Source organism: Bubalus bubalis, chromosome 14 (genome assembly GCF_019923935.1).
Source record: "Bubalus bubalis isolate 160015118507 breed Murrah chromosome 14, NDDB_SH_1, whole genome shotgun sequence".
In the NCBI taxonomy this organism is placed as follows: Eukaryota; Metazoa; Chordata; class Mammalia; order Artiodactyla; family Bovidae; genus Bubalus; species Bubalus bubalis.
In genome coordinates this window covers 40,988,542-41,014,331 of record NC_059170.1, presented here as the reverse complement: position 1 = coordinate 41,014,331, position 25,790 = coordinate 40,988,542, and the positions used below count along the sequence as shown (strand labels likewise).

At 40.7% G+C, this 25,790-nt stretch overlaps 1 protein-coding gene and 1 pseudogene across 1 annotated transcript in view; both read left to right on the top strand.

Moving 5' to 3' along the window:
- The first annotated feature begins 4,400 nt into the window (after positions 1–4,400).
- GDI2 (GDP dissociation inhibitor 2) overlaps positions 4,401–25,790 on the top strand; it is a 28,123-nt gene continuing 6,733 nt past the window's right edge. The window contains exons 1-5 of the mRNA XM_006041728.4: positions 4,401–4,731; positions 14,554–14,661; positions 17,625–17,724; positions 20,236–20,370; positions 25,387–25,585. Of these exons, the coding sequence (XP_006041790.1) occupies positions 4,687–4,731; positions 14,554–14,661; positions 17,625–17,724; positions 20,236–20,370; positions 25,387–25,585 (587 nt within the window). The 5' untranslated portion in view covers positions 4,401–4,686. The remainder of the gene's footprint in view (positions 4,732–14,553; positions 14,662–17,624; positions 17,725–20,235; positions 20,371–25,386; positions 25,586–25,790) is intronic.
- Positions 20,384–23,917, top strand: LOC123329215 (annotated as a pseudogene).

Here is a 25,790-nt window from a genome sequence, read left to right as displayed (position 1 = left end):
GCAGAGAAAGAAGACAGAATGAGGATAAAATCTAGAATTCTGGTTTGGGGCCAAGCTGGAGGCATCACTGCTGAGATGGAGACCAGGGGCAGATGAACAGTTTGGGGGTAGGGGAGTAAAGGATCTCTCATATACTAGAAAATATATATTTTAGGAAATTCTTTTTTTCTAGACCCTGACGTGTTTTATCTTCACCATTAGCCATCCAGACTTCAAACAGATTTATATTTTATTGATCCCTGCCTTTAAGACCCTCCAAAACATGAATTGCAGTATCTTCTGCTGCAAGAAAAGCTGTGCTTCTCAGAAGTCTCAAGAGGAACTCGTACCTATTTCATCACACTTAGTCCTTGTAGATGTAGTAATCGACTTCCAGGTCTCTATTCATTCACCAGATATTTACCTATCACCTGCCAGGGACTCAGCACTATTCTCTTGCGCACGAGACAGATAACGTCCCCATCCTCATGGAGTTTACATTCTGAGCGACAGGCAGACAAAAAACAAGAAAATGGTCACCAATTTGATTTTTAAAAAGGAATGAAAGAAATAAGCAGGGTGACAATAGAGAATAAAAGTTGAGGGGAACCTGCTTTAAATAAAGTGGTGAGGGAAGATTTTGAAGCTGAAACTTAAGGAAGTGGGAAGAATGAGCCGTGGGAAGAGGTGCAGGAGGGGGAAGCCAGGGTCGGTAGCCGCAGGACCGCCGAGGGTGCAAGGCCCTCGGGTGGTTAAAAGCTACCCCAGGTTCTAGGAACTGAAAGACAAGTGTGTTTGGAGTGAAGTGAGCCTGAAGTACAGCAACATGCAGTGGGGCAGAGGTGAGAGGCAGATTAAAGGATACCTTTTAGTCCGATTCAAGGATGTGCATTTTATTCTAAGTACAAAAGACAGGCAGAAACATGGACACGCTCTGACTCATGTCTTAAGAAGGTAAAGGTCAGAATATGCGGGAGCGGGAAAAGTGAGTGAGAAACTGTTGTGGTTTTGGACAGAACCTGGACTAAGGTTCATCCTATAATTTTCTTTTCCTCGGACTCTTGTCTCTTCCTTTGCGAAGTGCAGGCAGGGGCTTGGAGAAACAGATGATGAAAATGTTTCTGTTTCTTGGAGAAACAGAACCAGAAATCAGCAAACAATGATTCCCAAGCACCAAGTATAAATAAGACTCTCTCTGGACTCCTCTTGCTTTGGGTAAAGATTTGAAAACAACTTTCAAGGTTGATGGTGTTTTCCACTCCTCTCCACCAACCTGCTTCTCCCAACCTAAGGTTTCCTGCCATCAGGAACTGCAAACTGTGGTCTCTGAGACACTGAACCAATTAGTGGCTTTTAAGCCACTTCACCATTTCAAGATCTTTCTGTGTTGTTGGGTGTTGTCATTATAGACATGCCTGAACCGGCTAAGTCTGCTCCTGCCCCTAAAAAGGGCTCTAAAAAAAGCTGTGACCAAGGCCCAGAAGAAGGACGGCAAGAAGCGCAAGTGCAGCCGCAAGGAGAGCTACTCTGTGTACGTGTACAGGTGCTGAAGCAAGTCCATCTGGACACTGGCATCTTGTACAAGGCCTTGGGAATCATGAACTTCTTCGTCAACGACATTTTCGAGCGCATCAGTGGCGAGGCATTGCACCTGGTGCATTACAACAAGCGCTCGACTATCACATCCAGGGAGATCCAGACCGCCGTGCGCTTGCTGCTACCTGGGGAGCTGGCCAAGCACACCGTGTCCGAGGGCACTAAGGCTGTCACCAAGTATACCAGCTCCAAGTAAATATAATATGCCTAGCCGCTGTTAACGGAGAAGGCAATGGCACCCCACTCCAGTATTCTTGCCTGGAAAATCCCATGGACGGAGGGCCTGGTGGGCTGTAGTCCATGGGGTTGCTAAGAGTCGGACACGACTGAGTGACTTCACTCACTTAAGCCACTTCACCATAGGTATTTGTTGTCTTCCAAATTCCTCGGCAACTGGATTAGGTGGGGTGGAATCTGAATGGACTCAGTCTGTTGAAGGTTAGCATTTTTTTCTTTTTCTTTTTGTCTGGGCCACAGAACTTATCTGCCAACAAAACTAAAGTGTAAGGGATCAGACTGAGGAACTGTATTAGCCTTAAATACTGTTTCCTTCCCCAATACCTTTGAGTCTTTCAATAACTCCACATGAATATCAATAAACTTTCCTTCACATAAGGCATGGCAACATAAGTCAGCAGATGTATGTAAAATCTTCTTCAATATGCAGAGGCTGATGGCAATATGTGAAAAAGGTTCCAGGGGGCTTCCCTGGTGGCTCAGAGGATAAAGCATCTGCCTGCAATGCAGGAGACCAGGGGTTCGATCCCTGGGTTGGGAAGATGCCCTGGAGAAGGAAATGGCAACCTACTCCAGTATTCTTGCCTGGTGAATCCCATGGACAGAGGAGCCTGGCGGGCTACAGTCCACGGGGTCACAGAGTCAGACACGATTGAGCGACTTCACTTTCTTTTTTTATTATTATTATTATTATTTTTTCACTTTCTTTTTTTAAAATGAGTTTTTTAATGAGTCAGTATTTTTGGTCAGTTCAAAAACATGGTGGCGGTGGTGGTTTAGTCACTCAGTTGTGTCCGACTCTTGCGACCGCATGGACTGGTGTCCCTCAGCTTTCTCTGAACATGGGCTTCTCCAGATGAGAATACTGGAGTGGGTTGCCATTTCCTTCTCCAGAGGATCTTCCTAACTCAGGAATCCAACTCAGGTCTCCTGCATTGCAGGCAAATTCTTTACAGACTGATAAAAGCAGCCCCAGAGAGATCCCTGTCTCCTTCCCAATGTGAGGGCACAGTGAAAAGACAGGGTGAACCAGGAAGTTTGTCCTCAACAGACAAATTTGACCTTATGTTTTCTAGATTCCAGAACTGTAAGACACATATTTCTGTTGTTTGTAAACATGTTAGATATATATGGCACTGGATTACTCAGCAACAGCAGGACTTTCTTAAGGCATCACCTGTTTAGCCAAAGTCAGTTAACATGGTTATACAATCTGTTCAATAGTCTAGTAACTTTGCACTTGACTTTTGTCTACTTGTAAAAATTCATTCTGGAGATGAATTTAAGCAAACTCTAGGAGATAGTGGAAGACACAGGAGCCTGGAGTGCTGCAGTCCCTGGGGTCACAAAAAGACCTAGGCAACTTACCCACTGAACAACAGAAATTCATTTAGCCACTAATGTATACAAATCCAGTTAAGACTGATGTACATTCAAAGAGTTTTCTTCTCCCCTCCCCACAAAAGGCCCATTGTCTTATATAATATACCCTCTTAAACTCTACGTAGGGATGAAGAAACATTGTAAAAAACTTGCATTCTGTCATGAATCAGAGTAATTTAAACGTGAAGGAAGGTAGGTCTGTCTCCCAAGATTCACTTTAAACAGCTCTTATTTGAGAATAAATCTTCAAGGAAACACCAACTCTTTTGTCTGCATACTCAGGCTGAAAACACCAGATCTGCTCTCTTCGGTTGAGAACATAAGCCACCAGGGCTGGAGATGCCAAATAGAAACCTGAAAAAGCGTGTGTTTGCAGGGCTGGGCCGGCTCGGATATGGAAGACAAAAAACAGGGAATCTTTTTCTTTTCCTACACTCTGTGGCCTAAATCCATTCACGTGCTGGTCAGCTATCTTTACAGCTGGTTTAGATTATAGCTCTCAGTAGGCGCAGACCTGCTTTCCATCAAATCTGCCCTTCCCCTTTATATTAAAGTTTCCTTTTCAAAAGTAGAGTGTTTTTTTTTTTTTTTTTAATTCTTATTTCCTAAGGCTGCACATGGGGCAATGCATCAAGCAAGAATGACATTGGGAGGGAAGTTTAAAAAAAAAAGTGATTTCTGAACTCCTTAAAATTCATTGGGTCCTTGTTTCCTTCAGGAAATGGAGGTAGGATAAAAAGAAAAGCAAGACAAGTTGCAGAGGACCAGCTAGGCGCGCAGAGGGCCGAATCGCAGCCGGAATCGGGCCGCATGGCGTCAGTTCCCGGTGTGCTGGGCTGCGGGAGGCCGCCCGCGGTCCCGGGGGCGGGGGCTGCCAGCCCCAGCCACGTGGTCGCGGCGGGCCCAAAGTCCAAGGGCAGCTGCGGGCGCGGGGCCGAGTGCGCCCCGGCGCCCGATGGGGAGCGAGAGTGAAGAACCGGACAGCGGCCCCCCGGCCACAGGCTCATCCCCGCCCCGCCCTCGAAAGCCCGCGCGCGGCCGCCCCCGCCGCCCCCGCCCAAGGCGGCAGCGCTTTGGGAATGGATCCGAAATCCACCAGGGCCTCGGCCCGCCCTTTTCTCGCGAGAGCTGGGAGAGGAAGCGGGTCGGGTGGGCGACGGAGACGTAGCCAATGAGCGAGCGGGAAGGGCGTGATCGACGGCTTCCTCCCGGCCTCGCCCCGGCTGCGGAGGCCGCGGTCGCAGCCCGCCTCTCTCTCCCTCGCAGCCTTCCCTACCCTCCCCGCCCCGTTCTTCTCTTCCCGTCTGAGGTGGCGGCCGGCTCCCCGCTCCCCAGCTCCGTGTAGTCTCTGCCTCCGCTTCCCTTTTCCCTCGGGCCCCGTCCGGCTTGAGTGCTCGTCCCCCCCGTCCGCCGCCTCCTCGGGGCAGCCGCAGCCCCAGACCCCTAGAGCTCTGAGCCTTCTCTGGGTCTCCGTCCGCGCCCGGCCCCGCCATGAATGAGGAGTACGACGTGATCGTGCTGGGCACTGGCCTGACGGTGAGAAGGGGCGGCGGCCCGGGGCCGGCCGCAAGCCCTGCTCAGCCCTGTTCTCCCCGCCTCCCGCGCCGCGAGGCCGGGGGTCTCTTACCGGGGCGGGGGGGATCTCTCCGGGCGGGCCGGGCCTGCAGCGGGGCATGCGGGGAGGGGACACCGCGGTGTGCAAAAGCCCGGCCCGGGCAGGTGCCTGGACGGGTTGGGGCGGTCGAGCAAGGGTCTCTGGGGAGGGCAAGGCCGAGAAAGCCCCGGTTGCGGCGTCGCTGCGCCTCCCTTGCTGGTCGAGGGCCTCTCGCTCCTGGAGACGGAAAGGAGTGGGGGAGGGTGAAGCCTAGCCCGGTGGCGTTTCCTCCTCAGCTTCCAGGCCCCGCTGCTAGTCAGTTTCGGTGAACAGTCACAGGTAACCGCTGTTGGGTAGATAATTCAGGTCCGTGAACTTACTTTTTTTTTTTTTTTTTTGAGAAAACTGGTTTTTTTAGCCTCCTCTCCCACCCCAGCTGAGAAGCATTGTCCATTCCTGTGTAACCACCCTCCCAATCTCACTTGAACGACCATAGGATTGGAAATGATTTTTCCTCCAAATGGGTCTCACTTGGCTTTCGCCAGCCTTATGTGTGGTCTGTCCTTGACCGCCTCAACGCTGCTGAACCTTTTCCCCTGAGAAAAGGAATTGATGATGAGTTGGTTGGTTGCTAGAGGCCAGGTGTTCCTGTCACCGTGGTAAATGTATTTTCCTGGCTGTCTGCTCAGAGGACTTCAGGTGATATTCCGCAGATAACGCAGGCAGGAGTTGTACTTCTTTTCTGTGCTTTTAAAAAGAAAATGAAGACAGCTCATCTTGCAAAAGAATTCTGTTTGAAGATAGGACCGTTTCCATTTATCAAAAGTTTTTTGGAAATTTGAAATTCTGACATGGGGCCGGCTGCTTCGTTTTAGAGGATGAACCCTGATTTTGATCTTGTGTTTTCCATATGAACTGATCTCAGAGTCCTGAGTCATTTGATGTAAATGTGTTGAAATGCATTGTAATCTCTCAAGATTTAAAATTTTTTTTTCAAGTAGCATTCCAGAATAACTATTTTAGATTTCTCTGGACAAGAGAAAACTGAAACTTGCATTTGGCTAATATTCTTAGGAAAAAATTGTTGGAAACTTACAGTGTTACTTTGCTGGCATGTTGTTTTCTGTTTATGGTGATTTATGATGATTGTTGGGTAATACTCATTTCTGAATGTTTCACTATGTTTGACCAGTCCAGAAAAAGACGGGACTGGCTGGGAAATTGTACAAAATAGATGAGAATGATGGAATGTGAGAGATTGGGTTGAATTTCTTTGGTGGGCTGGTGGATGATGAGTAGGCCTACCCACTGCAGGGTTGGTTTTTTTTTTTTTTTTTTTTTCTTTCCATTTCCTAAATGCTTAATTGGGATTCTGAGCTGAGCTTAGTAGTTTAGTTTGCCCATTGGAATGGGCACTGTTGCCACCAGCCTTTTGTTAGAGCCAGTTAGTTCCACTGTGTTTCTGCCGTTATTGCTGGTCTTTCAGATTTGCTCTTGATTAGGTCAGTTAAACATGGGCAAATGAGTGCATATCCTTCCTCACGCAGGTTTCTTTTTTTTTTCCCCTCTTTCCTTTTTTCCCTCTCATGCTGGTTTCTACATGCCTAGCTCAGAAGGATCACTTTGTATCAAAGCGGGCAGTCTTAACTGTATAACAACCAAGTTGCACCTTATTTACATTTTCATTTGGATTAATTGTGACCTTTTTGATGAATGGTAGGTGCATACTTAGAAATCAGAGCAATTTCTGCTGTCATTTGTATAGTTGTGATAACTGTTTGCTGTGAACCTTCCTAGAGTGTTGTTGCGAGATATTCTTTAAGAATTATATCAATTCGGAGCAATCATATTATTACTGTTGTATTACAGTCGTTGGTAGTAGTGATGATGGGATGCTTTTAATAATGGTAAATCTTTTACCCTCATTTTTATTGATAGGAGAACTTTGATTACTTAAGACCACCAACGTTAAAAACCCTCAATTTATAATTTGAGTATTTGATGTGAACATACCATTTACTTAATTTTTAACTTACAAATATTTAGTGCCTGAGATTTAAGAACCTGAAAACAGGCATATGTTGTCAGTTATGGATACCAAATATTACGTGATTCTTGTGTGTTAATTTTAGTGCAATTAACTTGTTATTTTTAAAGTGTAAGGAAGTTTTGGGGTTTCTCTGTTTTCTAATGTGGCCATTGTTTTTTATGGATTATTATGTCTAAAATACGGTCATATTAGTGCACCAATATTGATAGTAACTTTAAAGAAGGATTAAAACAGTTTGCTATAAACTAGAGCAAAATATTCATTCTGTCTATGAGAAGTGCAATGTTCTATATAGTTGAATATTTTAAGGAATTGATGGTTTTCCCTTTAAAGACCTCTAACATTTTTTTGAGGTATAGTAAGGGAGGAATGTATTTTTAAATGTACTGAATCATAGAAGCGCCTTTTCAGAACCAGAGTCCATAAAACATAGTTGGGAAATACCACTTTCCCCAGTCCGCCGAAGCAGTTTAAAGACAGCACCGTGGAAAAGTTGAATTGATCTGTGGATTAAAGATTAATCAAAAGAATCATAATTTTTAGAAAAAAGCTTTCAAATGGTATCACAGCTTCCTTAACGGACTAAGGAATGTTATGAACACCTGATAACAAGATTTCACAAAGGAAGGGTTAATTACTGAGTACTGCTGTAACACAATGGAGCCATTGAGGCCTCCTGAGCTCTGTGGGAACTTTGGCCTTCTTACTAAGTCCTCTTAGACGCCTGGGCTTTGGTAGGTAGTTCTACAGTCTACTTTTCCTTTTTTCCCTCTTTGCTGACTTTGATGAGTAGACTGGGGACCATGGACATCCTCTGACCACTAATTTACTGTATCTGATTGACTTTGGCCTTGGCAGTGAATTCATGAATCTTAGAAATTGTGTGCTTAGTCTTGGAAATAGTAATACATAATAAAACAAGGGCAGCTAGCTGCACAGCTGCTTGTGCTTCCCAGCGGTATTTTGTGTTTTTTTCTGCATGGTAATTTTCGTAAGGAGCTGTGAATCAAAAAAGACACTTTAGTGATCTCTAACCAGGTTATTCTCAGCATTATTTGTTTAAAACGTTGTTTTACATCCCAGACATACTTTTCCTCTTTTCTCTGTATTAAAACTTGTGACGCCGAAGAGGTTTTGTACCTGATTTTAAAAAAATCTTGAATTGCCTTTTGTATTTGCTCCTTGAAAATCTTTGCCATTGCTGTTAGAGTTCTGTGGACAAAGGACATTTTGTCCAGTGTAGTAGTGATCACAGGACCAATATATACAGTTGTCTTATTTTTGAAAGGTATAAATACTGTGTAGGCAGTCTGTATTTTAAATCAGCCTCAAGTATACTGGTCCAGTAGAGTAGAAGTAAATCAGACATACATCAGCATTTCAAGGCAGTAGTGAGACATTGGTTGGAAAGACCACAAGGTAAACCTGTGGCTCACATGTCTATGGCCATTGTGCTCGTTTATGGTCGGTATAAAGGCAAACACACCTGTCTGTGAGTAGCTTCTTGTCATACGAGGGGTAGCTATAATACGAGTTAATGTGAGAAAGTGCTGTTAAGAGAGAGTTCAATTCTCAGGGGGAATTCTGATACTGGAATCAAAAACTTTCATAAAGAAGGAGGTATTTAAGTTGGCTTTAAAACATAATAAGCAGGGTAGGGGAGGGGGTTTAGATGAAGGTAATCATAAGGTACAAACTTAAGTTATAAGATAATTAAGTACTAGGGATGTAATGTGTAACATGATAAAGAGACCACTGCTGTACATTATAAGTGAAAGCTGTTAGAGTAAATCTTTAAGTATTCTAATCACAAAGAAACATTTTTTTCTATTTGATGTTGTATCTTCATGAGGTGATGGATGTTCACTAAACTACTGTGATATTCAAGATGTTTGTAATTCAAAGCATTATGCTTTACATCTTTACAGTGCTATAAATCAATGAGATCAATACTGGAAAAGATTAAAAAATACTGGTAAGCTTTGAATGCAAGGAATGATTTTTCTAGGCAGAGAGAGCAGTGTAAGTCAGTATTAGAAGAGAACCTATGTTTAGGGGATGAGGGAGTTGGGAAGAAGGCATGTCACCAAGGATGTTGACGACAGTAGGCTCAGAAGTTTGAATTTCATCTTCTAGCCAGTAAGAGAGGATTTGAGCAGGAATGATATAATTAGAACCAAATTTCAAGATAAATTGACTTTTGACAAACATTTGAAGAAACATTCTGTTGAACACTGGCATTCATTTTTGTTATGTTATTGCTGTAAGATACGTACCGCTGAGATGAACTGATTTAAGTTTTCTGGTTAGTATATTTTTCTCATATTTCTAGACAAGTAGCTTTCAAAAGGCACTTTTCTTTAACATGAATTGTTAGGTACCTTGTTTTCCGGATCACATTTTTGTGTGGTTTTACTTGCTGTTTTTTTTTTCCGCTTTAATTATACCAGAAATTTAAAATGCAGGAGAATTTAGAGTATCTGGCTCTCTTCAAGCCTATGTTGCCCTTAAGTAGGAAGCGGCCGGGGTCAGGGGTTGGGTGGAGTATAGCTCATTGGTTCTTCCTGACCATTACCACACCCACACATCTACAGAGACTAGAATTTTGCTGCAGCTGAACTTTAACCATTTTGTTTAATCTGGTTACTTCTTTTTGTAGGACAGCATGAAGATGCCATTATCATAAAGAACTTGGATTCTGGGCCTGAGCCCAGTTTGGTGAATGACCCACCTGAGATTGCTTGAGATTACCTAGTGCATCTCATTAGTGCATGCATGCATTCATTCATTCACTTATGCATACATTCATTCATTCACTTATGCATATTGAGTACCTGACATGCTCTCAGCCCTAAAAGTAAAAGATAAGGCATAATAGCAAAAAATAAATAAACCGAAAAAACAAAAACTTGGATTCTGAAGATGGTTTTTAGTTCTGATTATTTTGGTTGAGTCTCTGTATATTCTCCTGGTTCAATCCCTGAGTGGGGAAGATCCCCTGGAGAAGGGAAAGGCTACCCACTCCAGTATTCTGGCCTGGAGAATTTCATGGACTGTATAGTTCATGGGGTCGCAAAGAGTTGGACACGACTGAGCAACTTTCACGTTCACTTTTCAGGTCACTTTTGGGTGAGTTTGAAATTAAATGTGGAGCATTTTAGTTTTAAAACTGTGTTGGTTAACATCCATTCATATATGTTTCCTGGTAAAAGTTATCAGTATTCTTGACATAGATGTTGAATGGTCTTGGTTTTCTAGTGTGAAAAAAGGAAATTCATTTGGAGTAGTTTCTCTGACTTTGTACTTTGCTTGTTATTCTGTATTCACCAGGTGGTAGTAGTGAATTTTAATTTTGAATTGTTAACTTGCTGCTGCTGCTAAGTCGCTTCAGTCATGTCCGACTCTGGCGACCCCATAGACGGCAGCCCACGAGGCTCCCCCGTCCCTGGGATTCTCCAGGCAAGAACACTGGAGTGGGTTGCCATTTCCTTCTCCACCGCATGAAAGTGAAAAGTGAAAGTGAAGTTGCTCAGTCGTGTCCGACTCTTAGCGACCCCATGGACTGCAGCCTACCAGGCCCCTCAGTCCATGGGATTCTCCAGGCAAGAGGACTGGAGTGGGGTATTAAAATTTTGGGATCATTAATATATACCCTATACTCAGATATGATTCATGTTTTATCAGTGAGTTAATGACTTCATGTTGTAAAATTTAAAGTATTACATTTGTGCTACTATGTATTCTCTTGGCAGTGTAAAGCAATCTTTTATTGATAGTTTAGTAGAATCAGTGAACCTGCAAATTTATTAATTAGCTTTTATCGTGTTTGCTCCAAGGCTCTTTAAAGGTAATTAGTATCAGCTCTTTGGACTGCGGAATCTTTATATTATTGGGTCCTTTATTAGGCCTCAGTCTCCGGAGGTTGTTTTAGAGCCGTGGTCCAGGGAGTGGGTCATGCTTACTTGCAGTGGAGTGTGAAAAGTTATATATAGAAGTTCTGTAACACTCAAAGTTGCTGCTGTGATCTTGCTTCTGAAAGTTGAACCATGAAGTCTGCTTTTGTCAACTGGAAATACGACTATTTGGTTTTCCTCTGTTGATGCTATTATCTGTTTCTGAGATTGTAAATATTACATCTACTTTCATATAATACGTTGAATCACATGTTAATGCTTCTTTTGATTTTTAAGCAAGGGATTTGCTTTGGATAATACTGGAGTTAAATTTTACAGTTAAAATACCTTCACTTCTGTTTATCAAGTTAAAAGTCAATCTGTGGATGAAGATACCTGCAGTACATGTAGCCACTAAAGCATTTAAAAATATCTAGAGTATATAAGGAATTTTTATATAACAGTAAAAAAGAGCCCATTTTAAAAATGAGCAAATAATATGAATAGACACTTAACACAAGTGTTGGGCAAGATATGAAACAACAGGAACTTTCATGTGTTGTTTGCACAAGTATAAATTGGTAGAACCATTTTGAAAAACTGGCAGTATTTTTACTCTCCTTGATACATATCCAACAAGTGCATGCATAAGAAAGACACACTGAGAATGTTGATAGAGCATTATTTGTAAGAGCCCCAAACGGGAAACTGTCCCAGTGTCCATCAGTAGTAGCATGGATGAGTAAGTGTGGCATATCTGTAAGGAGTAGTCATTCAGTAGATTCCTATGACTTTGTTACCGTAGTGTGGTCCATGCTGCAACCCCTGAGAACTTACTAGAAATGCAGAAGGTTAGGCCTCACCTGAGATACATGGATTCAAAGTCTATAGTTTAACATGATCCCTGGGTGTTTGATAATAAAGTTTGAGCAGCACTGCTTTCCTCGGGATTCTTGAAATTGATCCTGGAGCAGCGGTATTAACGTTACCTGGGAGCTGGTGAGAAATGCAGATTCTCAGGCTCCATGAGGACCTGCTGGCTCAGGAGCTATGTGGGAGTGGGGGGCCTTGCTGTCTTTTAACAAGTGTCAGGGTGATGTGGGTGCAAAGTGAACTTTTAGAATCTACTTTAAATTTACATTTGTAACAAATTCAGGGGTGATGACCAAGCCAGGAGCTCGCTGTGAGATCCTCTGTTGGTGGAGTTAGGCAAACCTGTGTAAGTCCACAAAGTCAGATTGTAGGTTATCAGGCCCTGTGGTTTTTGACAGTACAGTGCTGTTGTGGTACACTGAAAGCAACCGGTGTGTAACGGAATGGCCGCGGGTGTAAGGAAGACTTCACTTATAAATACAGCCTGCAGACTGGATTTGGCTCCTATACTTGGGGACCCCTGCTGTATAGCAAGAGTAAGAAAATTTAGACTGCAGGTAAATCATGGATGTTGACTAAAAGTTGTATACTACAAGATTCCATTTATTCAGAGTTCAGAAACTCTGGAAAAACAAATCTTTGCTCTTAAAAGTCATGAGCGTGGCTGAGGCTGAGAAGTGATTGTGGCTAGAGGTGGCCTACTGGGGTACTCAAAATGTGTTGTTTCTTGATCCAAATATAAAAAGATGCACCCTCCTGGAGTAAAATTTGAACCTGATAGTAACTAATTTAAAATATTTAAAAATATTAAAATGAATAGTACATTATGGAGGAAAATTTGAAATGTGTATGAATTTTTTAAGATAAAGATTTCAGAGTCAGGCTTTTAGGGGGAAGAGATTGTTCCCTGTGTGTGGAGTCTTGGATAAATTTGAGAAGCACTAGGATTTATAAAGTCACAGGGGATTACCTTTGTCCTTTAAAAAAAAAAAAAAAAGCTATTATCACCTAAACTCTGGTATAGTGGTTTTGAGTGAATGTGTATCCCATCTCTGTTTCTTTTCATTAATTCATTAATTGGATTCTTTCTTAACCTCTCTCCCCATCTTGATTTAATATGTCTCAGTATACTCATTCTTTATTTACCTTTTTTTCTGAGAGTGATCGTTTAATCAATTGGATGGTTCCTGGATGCTTCATTTAGGGCTCTAGTTTTCAAACTCTTGGTCTCAGGATCTACTTCCTGTTAAAAATTGAGGACCCTGATGAGCTTTTGTTTGTAAGAGTATCTCTCAATATTTATCCTATTAGAAATCAGCGCTGAGAAGTTAAAAATTTTTTATTAATTCACTTAAAGGTAACAAAGATAAACTCATTATATATTAATGTGAAAAACAATATTTTGAAGTATGTTTTCTAAAACAAAAAAATGCCTTACCTGCTTCAGCGTTCAGTCTTTCATGGTTTTTGTCTTAGCTAAAGTATATGAAGAAAATTTGGCCTCCCCAGTGGCTCAGTGGTAAAGAATCTGCCTGCAGTGCAGGGAGACACAGGTTCAGTCCCTGGGTCAGGAAGATCCCCTGGAGGAGGGCATGGCAACCCACTTCAGTATTCTTGCCTGGAGAATCCCATGGACAGAGGAGCCTGGTGGGCTATAGTCCATGGGGTCACAAAGAGTCTGACACAACAGAAGTGACTTAAGCATTCACACACATGAACAAAATCAGGCTTTAAACAGATGTGTAGCCTTTCAGATTGTTGTGCCTATGCTTTGATTTATACCAAAACACAAGTGGCAAGTTTTCTTAAAGATTAATTTGCAGTATGAAATTTGAAACCACATCACTGAACATTGTATACTCTATTAGATTAAAATACATTAATCTAGCTTGAACTTTGAATTCCACTTTTAGCCCACTGTATGATTTTGTAGCATCATTGGTCATTTGGAAAGTACTAGTTTACTAAGTTGCAGATCTTCTGAATTGTTGACACATTTCATTATGCAATATCAAAAACTCATATTTGTTAATGTCACTGACCCTGAAGAAGGGCATGGCAACCCACTCCAGTATTCTTGCCTGGAGAATCCCATGGACAGAGGAGCTTTGTGGGCTACAGTCCGTGGGGTCGCAAAGAGTCAGACGTGGTTGAAGTGACTTAGCATGGATGCATGCAGTATCACTGATGTTGTCTGAAAGGATCTGACGTGCGCGTGGTATGGATATAAGTTTCCTCAAATTCAGATTTTCAATAAAGATTTTTGACTTTTGTTATTGGCAGCAAACACTATCAGTTAATTTTCCTTGACATTCATTTTTGTGAAAAATGTCTGCCCAGTACTTAAGTCTGAGTAAGCATAGTTTGTCTGTCATTACTTGTCCAAGTAAAAATGGTGATCCATGAAAAACACAGCTAGTTCAGCTTATTAGTTAGTCACCCAAAAGGCTTTCCTAGACCCAGCATTGCTTTATATATACTTCCCATTTTGCTACACAGGATATTTAAAAGATGGGTGTTTGAGGGTGTTGTTTAAGAGAGGTGACTTTTTATGCTTCATCAAGGACAGTTTTAAGTGAAACAGACCTTGTTTTTTTTAAACTATGAGTGTCTTGTGGTGAAGAATATAATGACTAGTGCAGTTGGAGCCACTGCCTTCGTTTTATCCACCATTGCTCTTGCAAATGTAACACAGTGGGAAAAAATGAATAATGTCTTAGTGTTGTTAAGAAAATAGTTTTAACCTTGGGACCCAGAGGAGTCCACTGACCACACTTTGAACTCTGGTTGTTTTAGGGGTTTGTCCTTAAAGTTACATCATACATTGCCTGTACAAAAAGCATTAATTACTAAAAGAATGTTTAATGACAGGCTTATTAAAAAATATGGGTTTGAAACATGCTACAGCACTTTTCCTTCCTTTGAAGATGTTTATCCTTTCCCTGTAGGAATGTATCCTGTCAGGTATAATGTCAGTGAATGGGAAGAAAGTTCTTCACATGGATAGAAACCCGTATTATGGAGGAGAGAGTGCATCTATAACACCGCTGGAAGATGTAAGTACTGGAGGGGATGAAGGTGCCTTTTGTGCTTTGAGTCTTTTCCTTGTGAATCTCTACTTTTTATGGATGGTTTCAGTTCTGTTTTTTTAAATAGATTATCAGTAGCATCTTAATTTTTGGGACCTCCTCCTTTAGAGCTTTTAGAAGAAATGTTCCATAGTCACCTCTGTTGCCATTCGGAGCAGGTACCTGTTGTCTCTTGGAGGTAATAGAGTGTAGACTGGATGGGTGCTTGGGGGCCACACCAGTGCTGATCACAGCCACTCAAAGATTTTATCCCTGTTTTTTTCAGATGGCAAATAGTTTCTGTGGGCTTTCAATCACAGAGATGGGCTAAGAGAACACAGGTTATATGACTCCAAAGCTTAGTGCCCTTTTATTTTATTGAAATATAGTTGATTTACAATGTTGTGTTAAGTTATGCTGTACAGCAGAGTGATTCAGTTACACATATGTATATATCCATGTGCAGACATTCTTTTTTGTATTTTCTTTATTTTTTGGCTGATCCCATATTGTTGCAAATTTCATTAAATTTCAGCTGAGCTATTTAAAATCCTAAAAGATGATGCTGTTAAAATGCTGCACTCCGTATGCCAGCAATTTGGAAAACTTAGCAGTGGCCGCGGGACTGGAAAAGGTCAGTTTTCAGTCCAGTCCCAGTGAAAGGCAATGACAAAGAATATTCAAACTACTGTATAATTGCCCTCATTTCACATGCTAGCAAGGTAATGCTCAAAATCCTTCAAGCTATGCTTCAATAGTATGAGAATCAAGAGCTTCCAGATGTACAAGCTAGATTTAGAAAAGGCAAAGAAACCAGAGATCAAATCACAAACATCCATTGGATCATAGAAAAAGCAAGAGAATTCCAGAAAAATATCTATTTCTGCTTCCTTGACTATGCTAAAACCTTTGACTGTGTGCTTTGCAACAAACTGTGGAAAATTCTTAAGAGATGGGAATACCAGACCACTTTACCTGCCTCCTGAGAAACCTGTATGCAGGACAAGAAACAACAGTTAGAACTGGACACAGAACAACATTCCAAATTGGGAAAGGAGTACATCAAGGCTGTATGTTATTACCCGCCTTATTTAACTTATGTACAGAGTATATCATGCAAAATGCGGGGCTAGATGAAGCACAAGCTGGAATCAAGATTTCTGGGAGAAATATCAATAACCTTAGATTACGCAGATGACATCACTTTGATGGCAGAAAGCAAAGAGGCCCTAAAGAACCTCTTGATGAAGGTGAAAGAGGAGAATGAAAATGCTGACTTAATACTCAACATGCAGAAACTGAGGTCATGGCATCTGGTCCCAACTTCATGGCAAATAGATGGGGAAAAAGTGGAAATAATGACCGATTTTATTTTCTTGAGCTCCAAAATCACTGGGGACGGTGACTGCAGCCACAAAATTAAGATGCTTGCTCCTTGGAAGAAAAGCTGTGATGAACCTAGACAGCATATTAAAATCAGAGCCATCACTTTGCTGATAAAGGACCCTATAGTCAAAGCTATAGTTTTTCCAGTAGTCATGTATGGATGTGAGAGTTGGACCGTAAAGAAGGCTGAGTGCCAAAGAATTGATGCTTTTTGAATTGTGATGCTATAGAGTCCTTTGGACAGCAGGGAGATCAAACCAGTAATCCTAAAGGAAATCAACTCTGAAAGAACGGATGCTGAAGCTCCTGATGAAGCCACTTTGGCCACCTGATGAAGAGCTGACTCGTTGGAAAAGACCCTGATGCTGGAAAAGATTGAGGGCAAGAGCAGAAGCAGGTGGCAGAATATGAGATGGTTCAGTAGCATCTCTTACTCATTGGACATGAGTTTGAGCAAACTCTGGGAGATAGTGAAGAACAGGGAAGCCTGGCTCACTGCAGTTCATAGGGTTGCAAAGAGTCAGATATGACTTAAGGACTGAACAATTAACAACAACATTTTTTATGGCTGCATAATACTCCATCATGTATATGTAAAGCATCTTCTTTATCCTTTCCTCTGTCGATGGACATTTGTTTCCATGTCCTGGCTGTTGTAAGTCATGGTATAAGGAACTTTGGGGTGAATGTTTTCTTTCTAACCGCGTTTTTCTGTGCTTCAATAGTATGAGAATCTAGAACTTTAGATGTACAAGCTGTATTTAGAAAAAGCAGGAATGGGATTGCTGAACTTTATGGTAGTTATTTTTAGTTTTTTAAGGAACTTCCATACTGTTCTCCATAGTGGCCTTACCAATTTACATTCCCACCAGCAGTGTAGGAGGAATCCCTTTTCTCCACACCCTCTCCAGCATTTATTGTTTGTAGACTTACTGATAATGGCTATTCTGACCAGTGTGAGATGGTACCTCATGTAGTTTTGATTTGCATTTCTCTGGTTGTTGAACATCTTATCATGTGCATTTTGGCCATCTGTATGTCTTTGGAGAAATGTCTGTTCATATCCTCTGTCCATTTTTTGATTGAGTTGTCCTCTTTTGTAATACATGTGAGAACTTGGGTCCCCCCCGCCCCCTCCACCACCCTCGATTGGTGTTTTTATTGAATGAATATATGCAAACTTTGTTTATTTTGTTCCACCTTAGCAATAGGATTCATGAGTTTGAGTGAATATTAAATTTTAAGTTGCAAGCTGCTTTTTATCTAGAGTCTCAAACTTTGCAGAATTAGTACTTCAGTAACAGTTTGTTCTGCATTCTCGCTAGTAAAGAGCAGACACGCACCACCTCTGCGATGTTTATTTTACCATTTATTAGTTGAGTAATGTATTTAATTTGTGGATGTGTTAGAATATTGCTAAGTGGCCTGATTAAAAATGAAATGCCCTTATTGTCCTTTACCTCATGTTGGTGGTATTTTGCTATATCAGAATCACTTCATCAAAAGTAGTTGCATAATGAAAGTTAAATTTTGACACATTATGGGTGTTTTTGTTTTGGTTTTAGTTATACAAAAGATTTAAGATACCTGGAGCTCCACCAGCATCCATGGGCAGAGGAAGAGACTGGAATGTTGACTTAATCCCCAAGTTCCTTATGGCAAATGGTAAAGAATTCCAACTTAACTTTGTAACAGGACATTGACTCTGATTTGAAAGTAGAAAGTAGCTGTTGACTCTTAATAGAGTATTATTCCAGGTAGGTGGAAGTGGATTTTGTTGAATGGAACAGTATGGTGAGTAATAGGGTCCGTTAAAGGCTTCAAGGGTCAGTACGTTAAGAATGGAGGGAGGAGGCACTGACTTACCAGTAATTTGTTTTGGAGAAACAAAATTATGCTCTGGCATCATACACGTCAAAATTGTGTTTGTAACAGACTTCCTCTTGATACTTGGTGACAATCTTAGATAACTGGGCCTTCAGAAACATCCATTTTAATATTTTTCTAGTTTGTAGGCTTTCACTGTTATTTTTTCATTTTGATTGTTGATATTTTCAATTAGAGCAGCTAAGTATCTATAAATTGCTGTGATTTTAGCATCTTTTTCTAAGAGGTTGAAAAACTAAATTGTAGTCTATGTCCCATGAAAATGTTTGTGCCACCCCATCCCCCTTGGAATTTGTGTTCTATAGTTTGTTTCGGTGGAAAGATCTTATTTGAATTTAATCCTGGATTTAAATAAGTGAATTTTCTTGAGGTTAATTGTAAATACAAAAAGTTTATTACTTAAATAATTAAAATTAGAAAACACAGATAAGCAGAAAGGAAATAAAATTTGCATAACCAAAATCTTATCATCTTGAAACATGGTTAATATTTTGGTGTATAGTCTACCAGTTCCCCCCCCCACCTCCCAGTTAACATCTTTTTCAATCATTATACTGTGAATGTTTGAGAGAGAGGGAGGGAGGGAGGGATGGAAGTGGGGTGGGGTGGTGGGGGATGGAAGAGATAAGTTTCATTGTCCACTCCAAGAAGTATAGTATGGGGATTCAGGCCGGGCTCTTTAAGACATTTCCTTTATATTGCCAGATTTTACTTTTGCCAGTAAACTGTGTCGCTTCCCCAATACCTTTACCATGCCCAGATATGATTCATTTTAGGTTTTGTGAATTTTGTCATACTAAAAGATGGAATAATGGATTTTTAATATATATATCTGCTTACTGGAGGGTGAAATTTCTAGAGTTCATTGGCTTTCATGCCCTTTATTGCTTTCTGCTTTTCACATTTTTCTGTAGACATTTTTGTGTTTTTCTTTATTAATGTAAAATAGCTCATTATAAAGGCTGTTAAATGCCCTTTTAAAGTATGTTGAAAGTATCTTCAGAAAAGGCAGTGGCATCCCACTCCAGTACTCTTGCCTGGAAAATCCCATGGATCGAGGAGCCTGGTAGGCTGCAGTCCATGGGGTCATGAAGAGTCAGACACGACTGAGCGACTTCACTTTCACTTTTCGCTTTCATGCATTGGAAGGAAATGGCAACCCACTCCAGTGTTCTTGCCTGGAGAATCCCAGGGACGGGGGAGCCTGGTAGGCTGCCGTCTATGGGGTCACACAGAGTCGGACACGACTGAAGCGACTTAGCAGAAGCAGCAGAAAGTATCTTTTCCAGTTTGTCATTGGCCTTACATGTAATTCTTGTGTTTTATTTCTGTACAAAAGCGTTTAGTTTTCATGAAGTCATTGGTTGATCATTCTGTTACTGGTTTTGATTTGAAAGGCTATCTTTAAAATTTCAAATTCTGATAGCTACTTCTAATGGTATTATGGTTTCTTTTTTCCACTGTATAAATAAGTTCATCTATTTTACCAAATGAATAAATTTATTTTATTACCCCGTTATTTGAGAAGTAGGGATAGAAATTTATTTTCAAATTAATCAGTTGTCCCTCAGCATCATAAAATCTTTTCTACTCTGATTAGGAAACTTTCATCATATATTAAATTCTTATATGTGTGTCTCTGTTTTACACTGATTTATGGACTAATTAATTTGCAGTATATTGAAACATCTGACTGCATAAAGGTTTCCTCATTACTTTTTTATTCTCAAAAAATTTTTTTGGATTGTCCTTATATGTTTATCCTTTCAAATGAGTTTTAAAATAATTTTGTTTGGTTTCTCAAAGAAGTTTCTAGTATACTAAAATTTCTTTTGGTTTATCCTAGATTTTTCTTGATCCAAAACTAGTGTTCATTTTAATAAATATAAATTGACTTAGAAACTGAAAAACACAAATTCCTGGAAAACTTTGCCTGAGTTGCCTCTCTTTAATATGCAGTAGGAACCTTAAAGAAACCCAGACCTATTTGTAATAGTACTGTAATTCTAAACCTCATACTTCTAATAATTATTGTATAATTTTTACAAAAGCAAGTTGATAAAGTTATTCACCTTGAAGTTGTAACATTTGAAAAAAAGGCTAAATTTGCCAAACAATACGTCTGCATTCTGATTGTCCTATTAGAAATGGCTTTGGGGACTTTTGTAGGAGCTAATGGATGATGCGAAGAAAAAATTGGAAAGCCATTAGTATCAGTAAACTACTTTTCTTCTAACTTTTGAAAGTAGTAAGATGTAAGTAACAGTTTGAATTATGTGACTCCTACAGGTCAGCTGGTTAAGATGCTGCTTTTTACAGAGGTTACTCGCTATCTGGATTTCAAAGTGACTGAAGGGAGCTTTGTTTATAAGGGAGGAAAGATCTACAAGGTTCCTTCCACTGAAGCAGAAGCCCTGGCATCTAGTAAGTAATTTTATATTCACAGAATATTAAAACTTTATAATGGAAAGGGATCTTAGGGATAAAATTCAAAGTCCCCTGCATTGGCCACGCCCCCACTCACCCCCTCAACATAGTCATTGGATGTCTGTTATGTGCCAGACGTTATTCTCTGCAGTTGACAATATGTCCGTAAACAAGATGTTCAAAAGTGCCTCCCCCTCTGACGCCTGGAGAGCTTTTATCTGGGATCTTGTTGCTGGTGAAGCTGGGCCTTCCTGGGTCTAGTGTCTCTTTTCAGATGAATGATTCATACGCATTGCTGTCTCGTGGAGTGTTTCCCGGGTGCTAGGTTCTGTGGGAGATGCTTCACGTTCTTACTGATTTGCGAAGCCTTCGTGAGGTAGGGTTTCCAGTTTATAGGTGAGAAATCTCAGGCCTGAAATGACGTAGGAAGTGAGAGGCACGAAGGCACAGGAACCCTGGTAGGCTGCTGCAGAGCCCGTGAGCTGATCGCCGTCTGCGCTAACTGCCAGTGCCTCTGTCCCGCCTGCTGTCCTGGGGCCATGTCCGGTCCCTGGTACTGTGCCCACTCTCCAGCATCTCTGTTCCTAGGAGTTCCCAATGAGGATGGAGTGATTTTATTTCGAGTTAATGTCTTCTGTTCTGAGTCTTACTAAATAGCAAACACCCCTAGAAAGGACCTTCCTTCCGTTTAAGGTGATTTTGTTGCCATGAGGAATGAGCAGTTTGAGGAAGGATCAATGTGTATAACTGAAGGCAGATAAATTTTCTCCGCTTCCTCCGGCGCAAGTGGCTGCGCTCGCCACTGTCCTTGGTCGTGGGGTCGTTGTTGGCTCCGAGGCCGCAGCATTCATGATGAACTTACTTCAGGTTGTGCGTGACCACTGGTTACATGTACTTGTCCCTGTGGGATTTGTCTTTGGATATTATCTAGATAGGAAGAATGATGAAGAGCTAACTGCCTTCTGGAGCAAGAGTCTTATATAAAAGGGAATTGAAACCTAATGAAGAAGTCACCTGGAAGTAATGGCTACAGCTGAATTACAGAATGTTCACGTTTTTTAAATTATAAGAGAAATAACACTCATCATTTAATTTGAAAAAAAAAATTAAAAAGCAAATGTATTTAATCTATATATTTTTAAGGTTAGATTTATTGAGGTTTAATTTACATACAAGTAGGATTTACCTGTTTTAACATACATTATTATGAATTTTTGCTAAATTGCTGCCTTATTGTCAACTGTTTGTACTGATGGGTAGGATTTTGAAGGTGGAATGACAGGCAGGACAGTTCAGGGCAGAATGAATAAACAGGATAGGAAATGTGTAGAGGGTGGGAAGTTCAAGAGAAAGATAAAACCATTGTTTTATACTTAAATAATAGCCAACATTATGTACAGGCATTTGTGCACAATTATTTGTGTGTATTGTCTAAGTTGATTTTACATAGCCTTTCACAACAGCCCTCTGAGATGGGCTATTCTTGGCATGTACATGAGGGAACATTGAGGTATACAGGTATGAAAGAGCCCATGAATCTCATAGCTCATGACTAGTGAGAATAGTTTGAAGCCACATTTGTCTGACTCAAGAACCCCACACTTAACCACTGAACTATGTAGTATGTAAATATATAGCTTCTCAGATATTTTAACAGCTGCCACTCAGCCTCTAATTCTTTTTTTCCTCTGTGTTGCACCCCATGGACTGTACGACCCCATGGACTGTAGCACTCCAGGCTCCTCTGTCCATGGAATTCTCCAGGCCAGAATACTGGAGTAGGTAGCCATGTCCTTTTCCAGGGGATCTTCTTGATCCAGGGATTGAACCTAGGTCTCCCACATTGCAGGCAGATTCTTTACCATCTGAGCCACCAGGGAAGTCCATGTAGTATATAAATATATAGTTCCTCAGATATTTTAATGACTGGCACACACCCTTGAATTCTTTTTTTCTCTATGCTGCACATTTCCAGTGCCTGTGGTTGTTTCTCATATAATATGTTGTCTAGGTCTCTTGGCCACTTTTCTTTGAAAATTCTGACTTGCCAAGATTACCATAGATAAGATAGAATTCAGCCAGACCAGACCTGATGCTTCAAATGTTGTATTCCAACTCAGTTTCAGTGGAACTTTTACTTTCCTTGGCCAATATATTTTTATTAACATAGCCTAAGTGGAGATAATGGAGGACGGAGTCTCGTGTGCTGTAGTCCATGGGGTTGCAGAGAGTCAGGCAGGACTGAGCAACTGAACAATGACAAGAAGCCTAAGTTTTTGTTGGGTTTTTAAGGAGCTGTATATAATGTTGGTTCTTGTGGTAGGTCATAATGCCAACTAAAACCTCAAGGTTTCAATAAGTATTTGTTCATTGGTCAAATGTTATTTTAGTCAAGTAAACGAGAAAGATATTTGGCCTCTAGAGTAATGTTGAACACAGATACTTAGAAAAGTTTGAGACATTTTCCTGAATAGCTTTGAAATGTGCCCAGCAAAATCTTGTGTCCTCAGTTGAATCTTTAGCTTGCTTGTTCTCACTCTTCTGCTGTGAGGCATCTGTTTGTCGGGGGCACCTTTGACAGTGCAGAGCCGAGTGACTGGGGGCTCCTGGTGGTGGTAGGTATGCCCGCTGCGGGGCCAGCTGCAACCTGGGGTGAGGCTGTTGAGGTCCACCATTGGAATGCCGCATTGCGTGCCGTGTCTCTGCTTTTCCTGTGACATTCCTTCTGCTTCATTTTTTAATTCTCTTCTCAAATCTTACACCTGTTAATTGGAATGCTTTTTCCTTTTCTCTTACTGAAACTGCTCTAGATTTTTGTAGCTTTTGTCTTGACATAGGTGTCTGTTTTGGCAAATAAATCTCAATGTGCAAGTGCATGAAAGAAGGTAAAGCTATTTGAAATGAAGTGAAGGCACAACTCAATGGACTAATTGTGAAAAAGAGTTTTTGTAGTCCCTTTATCATATAATTTGAGTATTTTCTTTGTATATTGTGTGTCCAGTATATGAATGTCAACTTCTTTTATATTCACTCCCATTGGATATTAATTAGTTGGAGTGGATATTTATTGGGCACTTGTTATATGGCAGGGACCCATCTAAGAAGGTCTGGGGTAGGGAGGGTGCAGCAGAGGAGAAAAAAGTAAACAGAAGTGCTTTTCCTGTTTGTGCTTCCATTAGTGGGAGGCTGGCTGTGCATGATAAGGAAAAGCATTTCAGCTGGTAATATAATCAGATATAAAAGTGTATCAGATGGTGGTGGAGATGAAAGGAGAGGGTGTGGGCGGCGCTGCTGTTTTAAATAGGGTGACCAGCAAAGGCGTCATCATATAGAAGTAGCTGTTATAAAAATTACACTGTAGAAAATCGTACATGAATCTTTTAAATTACGACCTTTTCAGAGCCTCAGGTCTCAGATGTTGGTGATCACACAGGGATTTGGTTCTGACATAAGGACTGGAGGAGCAGCTTAGAGAGGCTCCTTTGTGTTGGGAGAGGCTCCTGTCAGTCTCAAGGCTTGGAGGAGGCGGGGAGAGGAATCAAGAGGAAAGAAGAGAAAAGAAAAGAATGGGGAACTGAAGGAAACACAGTAGATTTTCATTTTTATTTTAAAAGATGCTATGCGTTAACTCCATAGCTATTGGTAAGAGCTCTAGGTTCCAACAGACGCGTCCACCAGAGTGACTCCTGAGTTGTAAGTGCGTTGGTGTGGTGACTTGTGTTTTCTTTGGCTCTCACGCCTTCCCCTGACGGCTGTACTTGTGTCTTAAGTAGCATAATAGAATATTTCTTTTTAGCCTTATGCTTTTTATTGTGTATGCATTCTGTCCATTTTTTTTTTAATTTAAAAGCTAAGTTATATAAGTATTGATTTAAAAGGTTAAATGTAGTCAGGTGTCATGAATCGTCTCATCATTTTAATTTTCAGTTTTGTTGATTTCAGCTGTTGTCTTGGGGGGAAAATGTTTAAAGTATCAAAATATTCAACTGTCAATGGATGTAAAAGAAATGGTTAAGAATTTTTATGTAAAGCTCCAGTTGTTTTTTAAAGTAGCTGTATGGTTTAAGAAAGGGGCAGCAGGAGAGGGACCCAGGAAACTTTCTTCTGTTTTGACCTTGTCTTTCTACCTGCTGTTCACAGCAGTGGGAATCCTGACTGGTAGGAGGAGCTGAGAGCTTCTTACATGGTGGTTCATAGCTTTCTCCTCACCTCTTTTTGAGTGTAAAAAGCAGTGAGCTGCCTATCTATCTAGGACTTCATTAAAGTGACTGGAAGCGTAACCAGCATCTAAATTTCTTTGAGGACACTTTGTTCTTGGTATCTAAGCTGCTTTTCCATTAAATGCTAGAGTGTATCTTAGCATACAGAAAAAGAAAAAAAATGAGCATTTCGAATTTTAGGCAGTTGGAATACAGATCAGAGTTGTGGAAAGAACATTCAGATAGATGCCTTCATGAGTAATAGTTTTTCACAGTTGTATTTGTACCTAATATAATTAAACTTGTTATATTTAATTAATTATTGGTTATAATTACTTGTAATTGTATTGTAGAATTGAAGACTTAATAGCTGATCTGTTGTAATTATGGGAAGCCCAGTTGTCTCAGTGGTGGAGTCCACCCATCGATGTAGGAGACTCTAGTTCTATCCCTGGGTTGGGAAGATTCCCTAGAGGAGGAAATGGCTACCCACTCCAGTATTCTTTCCTGAAGAATCCCTTGGACAGAGGAGCCCAGGGGGCTACAGTCAATGGGGTCACAAAAGAGTTGGACAGTTTAGGGACTACATAATTATGACAGTGTATTTCAAAATGTTACGAAACTCAGTTTATTTTAAAGAAATGGTTAAGAAAGAAAGAAATTTCATTTATTTTAAAACTCCTGTATTTTAAATTGCACATTGCATTGTAAGAGCCTAAGATAGCAACATGGGATATTTAGACTTTGCTCTCACACTTAGGTTTCCTCAGTGTCCTTTTGTGAGTGTGTCTTTTTGAAAAATTCTTTTTTTTAGGCCTAATGGGGTTGTTTGAAAAACGTCGATTCAGAAAATTCCTGGTATATGTCGCCAACTTTGATGAGAACGATCCTCGAACTTTTGAGGGCATTGATCCTAAGAAGACATCAATGCGAGAGGTGTATAAGAAATTTGACTTGGGCCAAGATGTTATAGATTTTACTGGTCATGCCCTGGCACTTTACAGAACTGATGAGTAAGTCTTCTGGTTTTTAGATTTGTATTTTTCTTGGAATTGTCACTGAATTTCCCAATTCTGCAGAGTGGAAATTCTAACAAAACAAATACATAGCTATATTATACTATGAAAAAGAAGTTCTAGCTTCAGTTTAGTGTTAGAGCCTTGTAAGTAAAATATGGAAGGATTGAATTGAAATCCTTTCAGAAAACAATTTTAAATT